Source organism: Anabrus simplex, chromosome 3 (genome assembly GCF_040414725.1).
Source record: "Anabrus simplex isolate iqAnaSimp1 chromosome 3, ASM4041472v1, whole genome shotgun sequence".
NCBI lineage: Eukaryota > Metazoa > Arthropoda > Insecta > Orthoptera > Tettigoniidae > Anabrus > Anabrus simplex.
Genome location: NC_090267.1, coordinates 326436922 through 326457818, shown reverse-complemented (window position 1 = coordinate 326457818; position 20897 = coordinate 326436922). Strand labels below are relative to the sequence as shown.

General features: G+C 37.8%; 1 protein-coding gene across 4 annotated transcripts in view; it reads left to right on the top strand.

Moving 5' to 3' along the window:
- LOC136866312 (zinc finger CCCH domain-containing protein 11C) overlaps positions 1 to 20897 on the top strand; it is a 97725-nt gene that overhangs the window by 6315 nt on the left and 70513 nt on the right. For 3 of the 4 annotated variants that reach the window (XM_067143157.2, XM_067143158.2, XM_067143156.2), the window contains 3 exons: positions 14579 to 14714; positions 15057 to 15135; positions 15217 to 15336. In XM_067143157.2, coding sequence (XP_066999258.2) covers positions 15076 to 15135; positions 15217 to 15336 — 180 coding nt within the window. In that variant the 5' untranslated portion in view covers positions 14579 to 14714; positions 15057 to 15075. The remainder of the gene's footprint in view (positions 1 to 14578; positions 14715 to 15056; positions 15136 to 15216; positions 15337 to 20897) is intronic. The other variant, XM_067143159.2, reaches the window with a different exon arrangement.

Here is a 20897-nt window from a genome sequence, read left to right as displayed (position 1 = left end):
GCATGAACCAGCAGAAGCCTACATATACAGTATTCAAAAGTTCAAAACCTTATGATAACAAATCTTAACAAAATATCTGCAAAATGCTTTGTGTTTTAAATCTAGCTGTTGAACCTATCTCTGATGGTTTGTCAATGAGATACGGATCATTTGCGTCAGTTCATTGATCATAATGTTATATGCTATACTTTGAAATTAGTCGCTGAATAAAAATACTAGATTTCTGCCGTGGCATCACTATCAGTATTGAAGAGAGCATTTAGACTGAATACAAACGCAGTAATATCTTCAAAGATTGTTCTATTCCCTTCATTTTCTTCTCTTCAATTTCCGTTACAGTAGGCCTACATATGCGATTGAAATCCACAACCTGGCTGGGAATCGAACCCAGGACCCTCTAAACTGAAGACCTTGATGCTGACCAGCCAAAGAGCCAGACTTCAAAAGTATGCTGTTTGGATGAAATTAAGGAGCATTTATCACACTATCTGGCTTGTGTATGTTGAATCTTCAGGCTGACAGCTGGTTTGATCGTCAACAGTTCCGCCATCAGGTGTCGTAGATGGATTAAGCATCACTGAAGAGGTATACTAGCGAAATTAGGAGTGAGGTAGTTTTTCATTGCTTTCCTCACTCAGGCAGAACTTGTTATTACATATCAGTCTATCAAGCCCACTTAAATGCACACGCCAACCAACGTTAAGAGCGATATTTTCACACCATTCATAACAGGAACTGACTGCATAAGCAATGGCATTACTAGCATTGCTCATACCTCGGTCACAGTCAGAGCGAATGCACAAATTATGTTTCAAACTCCCATAAAAGCCTTACAGGCTGATTCCTGAAAGCTATCTCATTCTGTAATATAAATAAATAAATAAATAAATAAATATATGCAATACTGGCATTTATTTTCCTCACATAACACATATAATCTAAAGGTTGACTCTCTTCGATCATAATCATATCACAAAATCGGCTTGTTTGGGGTAAATATGGTTCATTCTCCATTTTACTCTTTTTCTTCCGTCCACTTTTAATTCATCACCGTGTTCCAATCTAGGTCAGATTCATTCATTGCAATCTGGGTTCATGAGTTGCACATGAAACAATCTCGAAACAAATGAACACACAATTCTGTATGAGACTTGGATTAGGAACTGTTTCATTTGTTATTGGTTATGATAGTTTCTTTTATCATGTGGAACAATATTTATAGTCTGTAATTTTAATTGGTTATGGATTTACATACATAGATACATTATCATTATAGACCGTTATGCCTTTCAGAGTTCAGTCTGCAAGGCTCTATGAATTTACGAAACATCGCCACAATCCTCTATTTGCAACTAGTGCTGTGGTTTCATTTAGTTTTTTTACCTCTTATCTTTAAATCAACCATCGTCATCTTGGTCTCACTCTACTCCTCTTACCCTCCATAACAGAGTCCATTATTCCCCTAGGTAACCTATCCTCCTCCATTCGCCTCACATGACCCCACCACCGAAGCCAGTTTATGCGTACATCTTCATTCGTGGAGTTCATTCCTAGCTTAGCCTCTATCACATTGTTCCGAGTACCCTCCTGCCATTGTTCCCACCTGTTTATACCAGCAATCATTCTCGCTACTTTCATATCTCTTACTTTAACTTATGTTATGAATAAGATATCCTGAGTCCACGCAGCTTTCCCTCCCGTAAAGCAAAGTTGATCTGAAAACAGACCGATGTAAAGATAGTTTCGTCCGGGAGCTGACTTCCTTCTTACAGAACACTGTTGATAACAACTGCAACCTCACTGCATTATTTTTACTACACCTTGATTCAGTCTCACTTACTATATTACCATCCTGGGAGAATACACAACCTAAATACTTAAAATTTTCTACCAGTTCCAGCTTCATATCACGGATCTGACATTCAATTCTGTTGAATTTCTTATCTACTGACATCAATTTAGTCTTCGAAAGGCTAATTTTCATACCATACTCATTGCACCTATTTTCCAGTTCCAAGATATTAGACTGCAGGCTTTCGGCAAAATCTGCCAATAAAATCAAGTCGTCAGCATAGGCCAGATTGCTTACTACATTTCCACCTAACTGAATCCCTCCCTGCCACTTTATACCTTTCAGTAGATGATCCATGTAAACTACAAACAGCAAAGGTGAAAGATTACAGCCTTATCTAGCCCCTGTAAGTACCCTGAACCAAGAACTCATTCTACCATCAATTCTCACTGCAGCCCATTTGTCAACATAAATGCCTTTGATTGGTTTTAATAATTTACCCTTAATTCCATAGTCCCCCAGTATGGCGAACATCTTTTCCCTCGGTATCCTGTCATATGCTTTCTCTAGATCTACGAAACACAAACACAACTGTCTATTCCTCTCGTAACATTTTTCAATTACGTGGCGCATACACAAAATCTGATCCTGACAGCCCCTCTGTGGTCTGAAACCACACTGGTTTTCATCCAACTTCCTCTCAACCACTGATGGCACCCTCCTTCCAAGAGGCCAGTGAATATTTTGCATGGTATACTAATCAATGAGATACCTCAATATTTGTTGCAATCCTGTTCCCTTGCTTATTTGGTGCAATTACTATTTTTGTCCAATCTGAAGGAACCTTACCAACAATCCATGCTAATCTTACTACTCTTTGAAGCAATTTCATCCCTGCCTTCCCACTATACTTTAAATTTCAGGTCTAATTACGTCTCTTCCTGCTGCTTTATGACAATGGAGTTTATTTACCATCCTTTCCACTTCCTAAAGCGTAATTTCACCAACATCATTTTCTTCCTCCCCATGAGCTTGGTTGTTCGTGACACCACCATGAAGATTTCCTTTTACATTGAGAAGATTTTCAAAATATTCTCTCCACCCGTCCAGTGATTCCCTCAGATCTAGAACGAGTTCACCTGAATTACTCAAAACACTGTTCATTTCCATTTTCCCTCCCTTCCTAAGATTCTTTATTACTGTCCAGAAAGGTTTCCCTGCAGCTTGACCTAGCCTTTCCTGGTTATTACCAAAATCTTCCCACGACTTCTTTTTGGATTCAACGACTATTTGTTTAGCTTTGTTTCTTTCATCTACGTACAAATCCCTGTCTGCCTCAGTCCTTGTTTGGAGCCATTTCTGATAAGTCTTCGTTTTACGTTTACAAGCTGCTCTCACTTCATCATTCCACAAAGATGTTCGCTTTTCCCCGTCTTTACACACAGTCGTTCCTAGGCATTCCGTTGCTGTTTCTACTATGGTAACCCTGTATGCCACCCATTCTCTCTCTTTATTCTGAACCTGTTTACTTTCCTCTGTTCGAAAATTCTCACTAACCATATCCATGTACTTCTACCGTATTTCCTTGTCTGCAGTTTTTCTACCCTTATTCGTTTGCAGACAGATTTCACTTTCTCTACCCTAGGCCTAGAGATACTTAGTTCACTACGGATCAGGTAGTGGTCTGTATCATTGAAAAATCCCCAGAAAACCCGTATATTCATGAAGCAGGATGCTACTCTACTTTCACATAGTCCAAGTGACGATCTCTCTTCTAACAGCTTAGGGACCGCGGTTTACGAACTAGGACGTGATTACAAGTAACCCACACCATGAACCACTATGGATTTACAGCTTTAAGAAATTGTTTCATCGTGAACTTTAGTTTTGAAATTGTGTTATACTTAAGTATGTTTATAAGAACTTTATGTTGATTCTTTGTTAGTTTCGTGTTGTTGATTTTTATTAATTTCATATTAAAGGTTTTTCTTAGGTTGTTTTTTGGTAGTGTATCAAAAAATATTTTATCAATAGCTAATTGATTGCTCACTAATTTATACATTATCTTATGCCAGTCCTTTAATGAGGAAATTCCAGTAAATAAATAGTATGGTTTACATCTGTTGGTCATTTAACTATGGCAGTTATCACAAGGCAACTGAAAAAATGCAAGTCGTTTTGTAAATATGTCAAAGGGGAGTAGTGTTTTATTTTAGTACATTACATGCTTCATGTTCAACAAATGCTGTGCTTAGGAGAGTATTTTGAATGCACTTGGTATATGAATAGCGTACCTATTGCTGATGACTGGCTTTTATAAGGTGGTGAATATAAACATAAGTTAAAAGACAATAATAAAGGCGTCTTGGTGTCTTTACAGATAAAAGGGTAGAAAAGGACACAAAAATTAATGAAGATAAAGACCTAATGTGTTCCTAAAACATGCAAACATATCATCCCTAATCTTATACGATAGATGATATTATTAAAATTAGTCTTACCTTCAGTTGACAACAACTTCATATGCTGATCAACAAATCTGAATTAAAACTAGTGGAGTTCATATCCATGTACTCCATTTCATAAATGTGAACATGTGCAAGTCACTGGAACAATTGCACAAAATTTCAGGACACTTCAACAACAGTTGTACAAAAGTGTCGATATTAATAGCTATATTTTCTTTTTTCATGAGAAAATTGTGATAGGAAGAAGTAGGAACTCTAAAATTCGTTCAGTACATTTCTGCAAATTTTGTTCAATTATACAGTCAGAAGTTATAAAGCCAATCAGAATATTCAAAATGTTATATTTCATGTAAAAGAAAATACAAATTGATTTTGAATATTATAAAAACTCTTTTATTTATTCTAATTTCTAATGATTTTCGTATGTTTGAAACCAAATCTTACATGGAGCTGAAGTCTCTGTTTATACAATGACCAGCGCCACCCACTTTGCTGAAATCTACATGGTCGTTTTACATCATTTACATACCTACATATTTTCTCATGAAACAAGAAAATATAGTTAAAAATGAATGTATTCAAAACCATTGAAAATAATGCCCTCATAATCCCGAGAAACTTAATTAAATTTTTCTGATATAGGAAAACAAAGCTAACCAATCTGTAGCCTACTGAAACAATCTTAGATCTGTATAGGTCCCTTCCAGAAAAATTCAACTTGGTTACTTATGAAACATTGTTGGATTTTTACCTGTCATGTCTTGCATGAAGAAACTATTATTATTATTGTTACATTTTGTTATATTTCACTAGTGGCCATGGTAATACGTTTTGAAGTAACACAAGGTTGTCATCGCCAGAAATGCGGTTCATTCTTGGTGTAGTCGAGAATGCAACGAAGAGTAAGCAGCGATTCAAAAGTATGGATGGAAATAGTAGGCAGGCTATTAGGTCACACTTCACTTTTATCACGAACCAAACTTTACGTTACCGTACTTGTGACGTGTCATCACACTTGTAAGTTGTAACGCACACCAAAAGGAAAAAGGCTCCAAGGCTCTCATTACAGGGAACTCCCGGCAATGTCACGTGTTTGTCTGGCGTTTCAGTTGGCATTTCTTAGATATTCTGTCTTCTGTGGGCGCCTCCATGAGTTGTGCTGGCAACGGAGCAGATGTTTGGCGCGCTTTCAATCGGAGGTCGGAGCCTCCTATTCTGTTGAGCGAGTTATTACGGCGCAGCAATACATTTGCAAGTACCGTACTCAACTTTGTAATAAATGAAATACACAAATGTAAAGTTTGTTTAACATTCTATTCATGCATAATCCTTATCAGGTGCTAATCATACTATTCGTATAATTTCTAATTATCACCCAAAGACAATTTACACTTCTATTTTCCTCTGTCTGCGCTTCGAAATGAATCGTCTTGCTGATGACGATGTAACTTCTTGCCCACAAACACAATGCTGTAAATTCACCAGCATTGCATTTATGAAGAAAAAAAGAAATTGTACGGTAATACATTTACCATTGTCAATCACTAACAAATAACGCCGGCCTTTCATGCATGATGCCTCGGTCAAAATCTGCTAGAACTCTACTACTCTCCACGTTTGTTGGTTAATTTTCGTCAGCCGTTAAGAACAGCTATATGACTTAAAGTTGATTGTAAATTCCGCCAGGAATAAGTTTTGCTTATACCGTTATGGCTATAGTTGGGCCCACGAGAGTTGAAGTCTGACATTTTTTTATTGGAACTGGGCACAAATGTGCAGAGTACAACAAAAGAAATGATGTAAATATTATTTCTATTAATATTTAGTTTTTGCCGAGCTGAGTGGCTCAGACGGTTGAGGCGCTGGCTTTCTGACCCCAACTTGACAGGTTCGATCCTGGCTTAGTCCGGTGGTATTTGAAGGTGCTCAAATACGTCAGCCTCTTGTCGGTAGATTTACTGGCACGTAAAAGAACTCCTAAGGGACTAAATTCTGGCACCTCGGCGTCTCCGAAAACCGTTAAAAAGTACTTAGTGGGACGTAAAACAAATCGCATTATTATTATTAATATTTAATTTTGCGTATCCACTTGTGGTTTTTGTTCGCTTTGTACATAGTTCGATGTGATAACGATCACATGTTTTCTCACACAGTTGTCATATGCATGCCTTCACCGGATTGTGGTACGGTACATCTTGTTTTTGCAGAGGTAATGATGACATTCGACCGGCGAAAGCCGTAACTACGAACAAATACAGTAGAGACAATGCGCGACACTTTCAGATTTAGCCTTGTTAAAATGGGAGACAATTCGACGGTGGCGCTCCTAGTGACGACCTGAAAAGTCGCGCTAAATTCAAATATCAATGGAAATGCATATACGAAAATGGATAAATAAATTACGTCTAGAAAGAAAGTATTATTGAGATATTAACTTCGAAGTTGCTAAAGCAATTCTGGATAAATGATTGAAGAATTGTTTAAAAGAGTATTATTTAAAGACTGAAATTAGACATATAAAGATGTGAAATGGACTGCTGTGAAATGTGTTTATCTTTCATTTATGCATTACCGGGCGAGTTGGCCGTGCACGTAGAGGCGCGCGGCTGTGAGCTTGCATCCGGGAGATAGTAGGTTCGAATCCCACTATCGGCAGCCCTGAAGATGGTTTTCCGTGGTTTCCCATTTTCACACCAGGCAAATGCTGGGGCTGTACCTTAATTAAGGCCACGGCCGCTTCCTTCCAACTCCTAGGCCTTTCCTATCCCATCGTCGCCATAAGACCTATCTGTGTCGGTGCGACGTAAAGCCCCTAGCAAAAAAAAAAGCCTTTATGCATTACTTTTTTTGCTTTAGCATTCCTGCCTGAACTTTTACGGTTAGAGTTATCTTTTTTCTCATTTAAAAAACATTATATCACCACATTCCTTACACACATGATGCAATGAATTAACATTTAAAAGCTGGACAATTTTCCTCTTAACATGAAGCCTACTGACAGAAAGAAAATCTATAAAATCCCTGCTTTAATCTGAGAAGAGGGATAAAAGAAAGAAAAGTATGAAAATGTTGTCGATAGTGATAACAAGAAAATCTATAAAATCCCGGCTTTAATCTGAGAAGAGGGATAAAAGAAAGAAAAGTATGAAAATGTTGTCGATAGTGATCCTCTGCGAACCATGTGACCTTGCCGCGGTGGGGAGGCTTGCGTGTCCAAATGATGCAGATAGCCGACCCGCAGGGGCAACCATATCGGATGGGTATCTGTTGAGAGACCAGACTAACGAATGGTTCATCGAAAGGGGGGTAGCAGCCTTTCGGTAGTTGCAAGGGCGGCAGTCTAGATGATTGACTGATATGGCCTTGTAATAATACTCAACATGGCTTAGCTGTGTTGATACTGCTACATGGCTGAAAGCAACGGGAAATTACTGCCATAACTAACTCCCGAGGACATGCAGCTCTCTCTGTATGAATGATGTACTGATGATGGCTTCCTCCCGGGTAAAATATTCCGGAGGTAAACTAGTCCCTCATTCGGATCTCCGGGTGGGGACTACACAAGAGGGGGCGATCATCAGGAAGATGGGAACTGACATTCTGCGATTTGGAGCGTGGAATGTTAGAAGTTTGAATCGTTGTGGTAGATTAGAGAATCTGAAAAGGGAGATGGATAGGCTAAAGTTAGATGTAGTTGGGATAAGTGAAGTACGTTGGCAGCAAGAACAAGATTTTTGGTCAGGCGACTACCGAATTATCAACACGAAATCAAACAGGGGAAAGGCAGGAGTTGGTTTAATAATGAATAAGAAAATAGGGCAGCGGGTAAGCTACTACGACCAGCATAGTGAAAGAATTATTGTCGTCAAGATAGACACCAAACCAATGCCCACCACAATAGTGCAGGTCTATATGCCTACTAGTTCAGCGGATGATGAAGAAATTGAAAGAATATATGAAGAGATAGAAGATTTAATACAGTATGTAAAAGGTGACGAGAATCTAATTGTGATGGGAGACTGGAATGCAGTGGTAGGCCAAGGAAGAGAAGGTAGTACAGTAGGAGAATTTGGATTGGGACGAAGGAACGAAAGAGGAAGTCGGCTGGTTGAATTCTGCACTGATCATAATTTAGTCCTTGCCAATACTTGGTTCAAACACCACAAACGACGGCTGTATACGTGGACGAGACCTGGAGACACTGGAAGGTATCAAATAGACTTCATTATGATTAGGCAGAGATTCAGAAACCAGGTGTTGGATTGCAAAACTTTCCCAGGAGCAGACGTGGACTCTGACCACAACTTGTTGGTCATGAAATGCCATCTGAAGTTGAAGAAATTGAAGAAAGGAAAGAATGCAAAAAGATGGGATCTAGACAAGTTGAAAGAAAAGAGTGTTAGGGATTGTTTCAAGGAACATGTTGCACAAGGACTAAATGAAAAGGCTGAAGGAAACACTATAGAGGAAGAGTGGAGAGTCATGAAAAATGAAGTCAGTAGGGCTGCTGAAGAAATGTTTGGAAGGAAGAAAAGATCAACTAAGAATCAGTGGATAACTCAGGAGATACTAGACCTGATTGATGAACGACGAAAATACAAGAATGCTAGAAATGAAGAGGGCAGAAAAGAATACAGGCGATTAAAGAATCAAGTGGGTAGAAAGTGCAAGATAGCTAAGGAAGAATGGCTGAAGGAGAAGTGCAAGGATGTCGAAGGCTGTATGGTCCTGGGAAAGGTAGATGCTGCATACAGGAAAATCAAGGAAACCTTTGGAGAAAGGAAATCTAGGTGTATGAATATTAAGAGCTCAGGTGGAAAGCCACTTCTAGGGAAAGAAGACAAAGCAGAAAGATGACAGGAGCATGTCCAACAGTTGTATCAAGGTAAAGATGTAGATAATTTGGTTCTGGAACATGAAGAGGCTGTTGATGCTGATGAAATGGGAGACCCAATTTTGAGGTCAGAGTTTGACAGAGCTGTGAGTGACCTAAATAGGAACAAGGTACCTGGAATTGATGATATTCCCTCTGAATTACTGACTGCCTTAGGAGAAACCAGCATGGCAAGGTTATTTCATTTACTGCGCAAGATGTATGAGACAGGAGAAGTCCCATCTGATTTTCGGCAGAATGTTGTTATACCTATTCCCAAGAAAACTGGTGCTGACAGGTGTGAAAACTACCGCACCATTAGTTTAGTATCTCATGCCTGCAAAATTTTAACACGTGTTATTTACAGAAGAATGGAAAAACAAGTTGAAGCTGAGTTGGGAGAAGACGAACTGGGACTAACAACAACCACTGTTCAGTAAAATGTGACCTTCACATGAAATCTCACTACCTCAAAAATTACTTGGACATAGATCTTAAAGACACCATCGAATGTCAGCTAGGATTCTTATTTGTTGCTGAAACCTGCATTTTATATTAATCAACACTTTAGTGTTTGACTTCAATTTTCCTTCCAGCAATGTCAAATAGTTATATGTATTTTAAAGTGTTAATGACCCAGATTCATATATCTTTCACATGTTTTGTGAGATTTATCATTGTATTCATTTATCCTCGCATCAAGATTTTAAAGATTTTTAATAACCCAGCCTAACACATCCTATGATATGATATACAGCTTCATGTGAACTTTCACCACAAACAATTATTTTTAACTATTAATTTTTTGCCTTTTTGTTCTTGTTACATGTCTGTGCATTGATTTTGTGTTTTTACTTGGACTTTTTGAACTATCGGCTGATGATAACCCAGATCTGGAGTCGAAACCGGTACCATTTGTAAATGATATGTGATGTAACTTGCATAAATATTCTTATATTGAATAGGTGGAACCAAAATATATACTTAATTTATTGTAGGCTTTGGCCTTGTCACTTAACCCACTGTGATCCATATCCAAAATATTTAATTCTTGTTCCTTAACTTTAATTTAAGTTTCTGTTTGTGACTTTCATGTTTAAGCAATAAATCTATAACTGTACACGTATTAAAATTTGATGCAATATAGATAATCTTTACATTGTTTTTCTCCATTTTTATAAAATATGATCCAAATTTCATTCCATATTTTGACATCTTTTTTAGCCTATATGTATGTACATATTTAGCCATTTTTATTGCATATAAATCGTAGCCTGGATTTTTAGGGTTTTGTAAAAGTAGTTTTAGCCTATTATAGAAATTTTGATAAATTTACAACTGGAGACGTATACAAATGATAGAATTAGGACGATTTGTATCATGGTATAATTAAACCAATCTTTTATGGCATTTATAAGCTTTATGTAGAGAACCCTGCTGTCGTTCATTATTAAGATTTACAGTACTTACTTTTCTTTTAACAGGCTTAACAGAATATTGTCTTTCCATTAGCATTGAAGTTCGCTTATGTCAGACAACCTCGCTAAGCAACTTAAAGATACTCTCACAAGTCAGTAGTGATAGAAAAGCGATGGGAAAAACTGTAGCCAATCCGCGAGAGTGAAATTCACTTTTCATTATCCTGTTGGTGGAGGCAAGGTTAATGTCTTACCCTATGCCTTTCTCTTTTTTTGAGAATACTGTATTCCATTCCCTTGTATTCCGAAGGGGTAGTATGCGGTCCTGTGGGTTCACTTCTTGCTGGTGGAAGTGTACTAATAAAGCACAGTTCTCGTCGCCATAAGACCTATCTGTGTTGGTGCGACGTAAAACCCCTAGGAAAAAAAAAAAGAAGATAAAGCACAGGAAATGCCATTTATTCCTGCCAAGTCCGATACATGCATGTCCACGCCGTGGCCCCTGGGCTACGGGTACACTGCGTGTACATGGCTAAGTCATGTAAGGGCGAAAAAGCGAGTTCCCGACGCTTCAAAATGGGTATCCACCAGCTAAGGGAGACAACCCCTGAAAGAAAACATCGGCCCCCCAGGATTGCTGGGGGTTGGCGTTGGGCTGACAACCCAATCTGTAATAAACTCTTGTTACGAAATCTGAAGAAGAAATAGCCGGCCTGATTTTTTTACGATGACCTCGCAAACGTTTAAAGGACTTAAGAATTGGTTTGTGGAATGTTTGAACTCTTTACCAAGCTGGAAACCTAAGAAAGTTGCTTGATCAGCTGGATGAGTATCGACTAGATATTACTGCTCTTCAAGAAGTGAGATGGATTGGTGAAGGAGTGATACAAAGAAAAAATCACATGGTATTCTATAGCTGCCACATGAAGGATCACATGTTTCGTACTGGTTTTATTGTCAATAAGCAGATAAAACACCTTATCATGGATATTCGGGCAAAATCGCGTAGATTATGCAGACGTAGAATTAGAGAGAAGTTCTTCAATTACAGTCTTATCTGTGCACATGCTCCAACTGAAGAGAAGAAGATGAAGATTCATTTTACGATGAATTGGATGAAATTTATAATGAGTGCCCAAGAGCAGACTGTAAAATAATCTTCGGGGATTTGAATGCAAAGATAGGAAAGGAAGACAAATACAGACCTTGTATTGGAAAATATAGCTTGCATGAAATTTCTAATGATAATGGAATCAGGCTTATACATTTTGCATCCTCGAAAAATATGGTAGTGGGTAGTACAACTTTTAATCACAAGGACATACATAAAATGAAATGGAAGTCTCCAAATGGAAGTACTTTTAACCAATTGACCACCTCCTAATAGATACAAGACACTTCTCTAACTTGGTGGATGTTAGAAGTTATAGGGCGGCCAATATTGAGTCCGACCACTACCTTGTGGTAGCAGCTATTAGAAGCTGAATATCTAATGCAAGAAAGGTACATGGATCCCATGCAAGAAAGTTCAACAGTGCTCAGCTGAAGGAGCCTGAAACTGCTCTCAGATATGCTAGCTTGCTTAATGAGGCCCTGACCGATTTGCCTAATAGTGGGAGTATTGATGAAATCTGGAAAAATTTTAAAGACACACTATTAAAAACTGCAAATGAAGTTTTAGGAAGGGAAGAGAAAATCTGGCACAACAATTGGTTTGATGAACAGTGTGCACGAGCAACAACCTTAAAAAATGAAACATACAAGGAATGCAACAGAGGAAACACACCCGAAAAGCAGTGGAATAGTATAGAACGAGAAGAAAAGAGATTGCACAAGAAGAAAAAGAGACAGTATGAGAGGAAAGAATTAGAAGAAATGGAACGGTTGAAAGGGATGAATGATGTGAGAGCTTTCTATTAGAAGTTAAATAAGTCATAAGGATTTCCAGCCTAGAACAAGTTTGTGTAGAGATAAAGATGGTATAATACTGGGCAGTGAGGAAGCAATACTAGAAAGATGGGGCCAATATTTTGATGAACTGTTGAATGAAAGTCCAGGTGATAACCAAGTAACCTTACCTCCTGTAAATACAAGAAAATTAGACATAGAAGTGCTGATACCTACTATTGAGGAAGTTGAGCTTGGCATTAAGAAGTTAAAGAATAACAAAGCCCCAGGAATGGATTTAATACAATCAGAGCTTGTAAAAAATGCTGGAAAAGAATTTATTAAACATTTTCACAAACTAGTGGCCAAGATATGGATAGCTGAAACAATCCTTGATGAATGGAATGTAGGTATCATCTGCCCGATACATAAGAAAGGTGATATCATGATGTGTTGTAACTATCTGCTTATTATCCATTGCTTATAAAATATTTTACAATATTCTCTTTAGCAGATTGGTGCTTTTACGTGGAAAATGCGGTTGGTGACTATCAATGCAGATTTCGCCAAGGAAGATCTACTATTGATCAGATCATCACAATTCGCCAGATACTTAAAAAATGTAAAGAATTTGGAATTGATACACACCATCTCTTCATTGACTTGAGATGAGCCTTTAACAGCATTGATAGAAGTAATCTCTATGTAGCAATGGAAGAGTTTGAGATCCGTAAGAAATTGATCGTTCTTGTGAAAGCTACCATGGAAAATACTCTGAATCAAATTAAGATCCAGAATATGTTATCAAGTGCTGTAACGACCAAGATTGGAGTTAGGCAAGGAGATTCATTATCATGCCTTTTGTTCAATATAGCTTTGGAGAAAGTTGTTAGAGATGCGAGTATCAACACAATCTTATATAAATCAGTTCATATTTTGGCACATGCAGATGATATTGATTTAACCACAAGAACACCAAGAGCATTGAATGAAGCTTTCAACAAGCCTTGAAAAAGCAGCCAGAAAGATGAATTTAGAGATTAATGAAGGAAAAACTAAGTATATGCCCGTAACCAAGAAAGGCCACCCTAGTGGGTCTACATTCATAAAAATTGGCTCGTATAAGTTTGATGTTGTGCGTAGCTTTACCTACCTTGGATCAGAAGTTAATTCCAAGAACAATGTTAGTTATTCAGAAATCCAAAAACCTATACTGTCTGCTAACAAGTGCTATCATGGCCTCAGAAAACATCAGAAGTCTAAGTTGCTGTTCAGGAAAACTAAAGTCCTGATGTATAAAGTTTTAGTAAAGCCTGTATTAACATATGGTGCTGATACCTGGACACTCTCAAAATCTGATGAAAGACAGCTCGGTATATTTGAGAGAAGGATTTTGAGGCAAATTTTTGGGCCAGTGGAAGAAAATGGTGTTTGGAGAAGAAGATATAATCATGAATTATATAACAACCAGACATTGTCAACCGTATAAAGATCAGAAGGTTGGAGTGGGCAGGACATGTGCTGCATGCTAATGACAGAATGATAAAGAAGATATTTAATGCAGTGCCACAAGGAGTCAGGAAAGTTGGCAGACCAAAGTTAAGGTGGGAAGAAGGGGTGAGAGGGGATGTAAAGATAATTGGAGGAGCTCTGCACTTTACAGGAAAGAATGGGGAAAACTTCTTCAGAAGGTCAAGGCCCACAAAGGGCTGTCGCGCCAATGATGATGATGATGATGATGATGATGATGATGATTCCCTTGTATTCTGTCAGCAGCCCCCAGGAAGGTTCTGATCAGTCCTACAGCTTTCGTGTAATGTGATCAGTCAGTGTTAAAATCAAAGTAACTGGTAGCTCCATATGGATGTGAGAAAGAAAACAGAGTTACTTAACGGATTTTAAAATTTTAAAATGGCCATTTTAACCTTATTTAGATTTTAGTCTCATTTAGCCCATTTTAGGTTCGATAGGATTCTCATATGGGCATAAAATACAAATATTTCTAATTCAGATGAAAAGAAGAAACCTAAGAATCCAGATCGTAGTAATTACTAATTTTGTGTTATGTGAGATTTGGAAGATTGTTTTTTTTTGCCCATTAAGAAGAGTTTTATCATCAACTTCTTTCCCTTTATTCCAGGTAAATGCCGGCATGGTCACTCAATGGCTTAGTGTTGGCCTCTAACCAAGGCAGCTGTGGTTTGATACCTGGTGATCGCTGTGGGATTTGCACCGAGAGAAACCACATTCCCGTGGCTTGGATTCCCCAGAAAACTGTAGGTCTCATTCTATATGACCTTGAAGTTTGAACTGCATAAAATAAACAGCCAAAAGATGGGTGTTGTTGACATTTTACCCACATTAGAATATAATTGTCTTAAAATTAGATCAAATATAAATTACAGATTCATTATGGTTTTAAGGAGTTTACATTATTTATTCTCATTTACCATCTAGAATGATCTGAAAGTAATTTGCATTTTAGTTAATAGTCCTTAAACTTATTGGTTTCATTTTCATGTGTGGTTAAATTTTATTTAACTAATCTACTCATATTCATTCAGTTCTGTTGATTTATGATTATTTAAACTAACTTTTGTTTTCCATCTTCTTTCCAGATTGAACATATTTGAAAAGATGGAATCCCCTAGAAAAAATAATGACTGCTATTTTTATTATTATTCAACATGTTTAAAGGTAAAGTTAGTTACATTTTAAAATCATGAAAAACTATTTCTGAATTTTGTAATGTTAGTAACAATTCATTATGTTCTTTAGGGTGATGGTTGCTTGTTCCGTCATGAACCATCTGCTTTAGGTTGTGAAACTGTGTGCACTTTTTGGCAACAGGGCAAGTGCCTGAATCAGCATTGCAACTTTCGACACATGGAACTTAGGGTAAGAACTGTACAATTTTATCTGACATACAAGTATATTTCAGAAGGTATAACTTCGGGCACTTCCTGCCATTACACTGGTTTGAACACAAGGCACACCCTTGAGGCCGCAATTCACAGCTGCAGATCCTGCGCATTGTTGACAGGGCCCAAAGTTATGCCTTCTGAACTATAAGGAAGTTTGATCTTAATTTCTCTATTGCAGTACAGTAGTCCTCTTGTAATTTCTGATATTTAATTGTTGCTTATTTCTATACACTATGCAATGGTAAATATAAAGAGAGCATTTTTTCTTCCTAATTTTTGCTGCCAGTTTTGGAATTGTCAGTAGTGCTGGCTATTTTGACCCTGGTATTTAAGCATTCTGCTTCTATTGGCACTGATGTTAATCAGTACATATATTTTTTTGTAATAGACATTAGGACATTAGAAATGTTAGGAAGGAAGAAAAGATCAACTAAGAATCAGTGGATAACTCAGGAGATACTAGACCTGATTGATGAACGACGAAAATACAAGAATGCTAGAAATGAAGAGGGCAGAAAAGAATACAGGCGATTAAAGAATCAAGTGGATAGAAAGTGCAAGGTAGCTAAGGAAGAATGGCTGAAGGAGAAGTGCAAGGATGTCGAAGGCTGTATGGTCCTGGGAAAGGTAGATGCTGCATACAGGAAAATCAAGGAAACCTTTGGAGAAAGGAAATCTAGGTGCATGAATATTAAGAGCTCAGATGGAAAGCCACTTCTAGGGAAAGAAGACAAAGCAGAAAGATGGCAGGAGCATATCCAACAGTTATATCAAGGTAACGATGTAGATAATTTCGTTCTGGAACATGAAGAGGCTGTTGATGCTGATGAAATGGGAGACCCAATTTTGAGGTCAGAGTTTGACAGAGCTGTGAGTGACCTAAATAGGAACAAGGCACCTGGAATTGATGATATTCCCTCTGAATTACTGACTGCCTTAGGAGAAACCAGCATGGTAAGGTTATTTCATTTAGTGTGCAAGATGTATGAGACAGGAGAAGTCCCATCCGATTTTCGGCAGAATGTTGTTATACCTATTCCCAAGAAAGCCGGTGCTGACAGGTGTGAAAACTACCGCACTATTAGTTTAGTATCTCATGCCTGCAAAATTTTAACACGTATTATTTACAGAAGAATGGAAAAACAAGTTGAAGCTGAGTTGGGGGAAGATCAATTTGGCTTCAGAAGAAACGTAGGAACACGTGAAGCAATCCTGACTTTACGTCTGATCTTAGAGGATCGAATCAAGAAGGACAAGCCCACGTACATGGCATTCGTAGATCTAGAAAAGGCATTCGATAATGTTGATTGGACCAGGCTATTTATGATTCTGAAGATGATAGGGATCAGATACCGAGAACGAAGAATTATCTACAACCTGTATAAAAATCAGTCTGCAGTGATAAGAATCGAGGGCTTTGAAAAACAAGCAGCAATCCAGAAAGGAGTGAGGCAAGGCTGCAGTTTGTCCCCTCTCCTTTTCAATGTTTACATAGAACAGGCAGTAAAGGAAATCAAAGAGAAATTTGGAAAGGGAATCACAGTCCAAGGAGAGGAAATCAAAACCTTGAGATTTGCCGATGATATTGTTATTTTATCTGAGACTGCAGAAGATCTCGAGAAGTTGCTGAATGGTATGGATGAAGTCTTAGGTAAGGAGTACAAGATGAAAATAAATAAGTCCAAAACAAAAGTAATGGAGTGCAGTCGAACGAAGGCAGGTGATATAGGAAATATTAGATTAGGAAACGAAGTCTTAAAGGAAGTAGATGAATATTGTTACTTGGGTAGTAAAATAACCAACGATGGCAGAAGTAAGGAGGACATAAAATGCAGACTAGCACAAGCAAGGAAGAGCTTTCTTAAGAAAAGAAATTTGCTCACTTCAAACATTGATATCGGAATTAGAAAGATGTTTTTGAAGACTTTTGTGTGGAGCGTGGCATTGTATGGAAGTGAAACATGGACGATAACTAGCTCAGAAAGAAAGAGAATAGAAGCTTTTGAAATGTGGTGTTATAGAAGAATGCTGAAGGTGAGATGGATAGATCGAATCACGAATGAAGAGATACTGAATCGAATTGGTGAGAGGAGATCGATTTGGCTAAATTTGACGAGAAGAAGAGATAGAATGATAGGACACATCTTAAGACACCCAGGACTTGTTCAGTTGGTTTTTGAAGGAAGTGTAGGTGGCAAGAACGGTAGGGGTAGACCAAGGTATGAATATGATAAACAGATTAGAGCAGATGTAGGATGCAATAGTTACGTAGAAATGAAAAGGTTAGCACAGGATAGGGTGGCATGGAGAGCTGCATCAAACCAGTCTATGGACTGATGACTCAAACAACAACATGTCCTTCAAGGGCTGTAGTGCAAAGGGGTTTGGTTTTGGTTTTAAATTTTGGTTTAGTCTGTTTCTATGTGGGACAAAGGATAAACATTTATTATCCTACTAACTCGGGTGTCTATACTTTTTTCCATGACAGTAGTGCAGACATTAATTCTTCCTGTCCTCAACTACTGTTATTTATTATTTAAAGGCCCACCTTGTCAGTATAATTCATTGAATTCAATACGGTCCATTGGTGGCCATTATGGTCAAGCTTATACAGTAGATACTTGACTACTGTGACGTAATCCTTGTTGGCACAACTAAGGATCAAACGATGAAACTGCAGCAAGCCTTCAACTGTTACCTCAGATTCATTTTTAACTTGAGCTATGATGTACACGTAACTCCTTACTATCAAGAACTTCACTGGCTAAAACTTTATAAAAGACGTAAATATCACATACTTGTATTAATACATAAACTCCTACGTAGTAATTCGCCTCAGTACATTTCCTCTAAATTTTACTTTCTCTCTTTGATTTCATAACTGTAATACTCGCGCTGGATCTACCCTTGCAATTTCTCTTCACCATTCATCTGTGTATAACAATTCTTCTAATGTGACTGGTTCCAGACCTTGGAATTCCTCACCAGTCAGTATCAGGGACAGTGACTCATTAAGTAAATTCAAGAGAGCTTGCTGAGATTACCTGCTGAAAGCAACCGACTGACATGTGCACTGTACAGTTGAGTGTGTGAACGCCAATAGACTATGTTTCTCTGGTATATGTAGACCTAGTTGATAGTTGTGTAATATGTGCATATTTTGTGTGTGTGTGTGTGGGGGGGGGGGGTTAAATATATATATAATGTTTATATTCACATACTGAGCTAAAATATACAGCTGAGCTCTCAGGACTTGGCTGATGTATAAAGTCTTACCTGACCCTTGAAGTGGCCGATAACTTACCCATCAGGTAACTAAGGTTTATGCTGCTGGTAGAGCTGTGGGCAGAAGTAAACCTTTCACATGAAGGATAAATCACCTGTTTACCAGCAGATGGTAGAACCGGTGCTAAGTTAAAAAACTTACTTTTGAGGAAACAAGCTTTGAAAATTTATGTTATGTCTCTGCTATTTATTTATTCATGTCAGAGGTACCAATATATAAGAAATCAATTCAAATACAATTTAAAAAAATTAAATAATAAAAATTTGAAGTATGTTAATCACTCAAAATGAAAGACATATGAACAAATTAATTGTAAAAAATAAAAGAAAGGAGAAGGAAGTATTACATGAAAATATCTATACTATATAGACATTATTTACACAAGCTGTGACCAGTATTTGGCTACATTGATGGCATTGTTTCCAGCCAGTGCCAATTCCAACCCTGTACATGAATCTGGGCATAGACGACAGTGTAAGAGGTGCGTAGAAGTCTGTTCCTCTCCACATTCGCATAATGAGTCCCCACCATGCACGATGCCCCATTTCACAAGATTGTCCTTAGATCTTGCAATGCCGGTCCGCAGTCTGTTTAATGACTTCCATATACACCATCCCTCTTCGTGACCAGGTGGCAACTTCTCTTCAATTTCAACACATTCTGGATGATCTGGGTACCTTTGTTTCCATAGCTTAACCCTGACCTTTTTTGGGTCAGAATCAAGTGGAGCAGAAGACTGTAGAAAACTCTTCCTGGATTTCAGTCGAGCTGGTGGTGGCTGATGTTCATGAAGGGGGTGGGCTGAGATGCTGCAAACCTTTTGTATCTCAATATTAGCGGTCACCTCACGTTTAATATCAGGTGGGGCTATACCTGCAAGTGAATACAACTTCTGTGTGGGTGTTGGTTAAACAGCCTGTAATTAGCCTGCAGGTTTCATTCAAGGCAATGTCGACTTTCTTTGCGTGAGCTGATTTATACCACACGGGACTAGCATATTCAGCAGCAGAGTAGCAGAGTGCTAGGGCAGTTGTCCTTACTGTCTGGGGATCATGTCTTTGCTGAGGTGCAATGAATCCTTATGTAACAATATTTCTTTAAGTTATATTGGTGAATATTTATACTTGCAGTAAATCTATATATGTAAAATAAGAGTTTTGTCTGTACATTGCTCAGAATTTGAAAAGAATGGTATTTCTGTATCGGTCGTGTCCACAGTAACAAGGAAATGCACTTTTCACTTTTCTGTAATTTCTGTCTGTCTGTACGCGTATCACGAGAAAACGGCTGAAGATACTTTAATGAAAATTGGTGTGTTAAGTCAGGGGATGAACCACTACAATCTAGGCTATAAATAATTTTATTCACGCTAAGTGAAATGGTATTTTAGGGGAAGGCCTAAAATTTAATTCTCAAATATTTATATTATTAGTGGTCCTATTGATAAACACTACATAACCAAAGTTATATAGTAGTAAATTTCTGATCATTTATGTCTTACACATTTTTATTGTACCGGCTATGACAGAAATATTCATGAATTTGTATTTTTTTGTTTCTAAATCCACATCAATGCGGAGCAACGAGAAAATGGGTAAACAGAATTTAATGAAAATTGGTATATAGAGTCGAGGAATAAGAAACTACAGTCTAAGTTATAAACAATTTTATTCACCATGGATGAAATTGTTGTATTGGGGAATGCGCCTAAAATTTAATTTTTAAATTCCTATGTTATTGCTCCTATCGAAAAGTACTACATAACAAAAGTTATAGAGAATACAATTTCCGATCATTAATGTTTTATTCAGTGTTATCATACTGACTATGATAAGAGTGGTATTTCATAGTTGGAAGAAAACTAAATATGAAGGCCTACAATATCGAAAACATATAACACTCAGCAACAATAACATTACATTAACCATTGTTTTTTGTAGTGTTCTTTGTCTCTTATGCTGCTACTCAACTGTGATAGATGGGACAGCCTGATTGAATATTGGCGACAAATGGTTGGGGAGTTCGAAGATTTTCTTCTTTAGTATTTCATTTCTCTGGTTCATACATTTTCTGATACTGCTGGTACGTAACACACTGGTTCATCGTAGTATTCCAGCTATTCGATCTCTACTCTGACACACTGTTTTGAATAAGTAATGCGCACACTTAACCCTCACAGAGTCGCGCACTCATTTGCATCATTAGTAGACGCACGGGGTGTTGACAACACCCCAACTCTCATTTCAAAG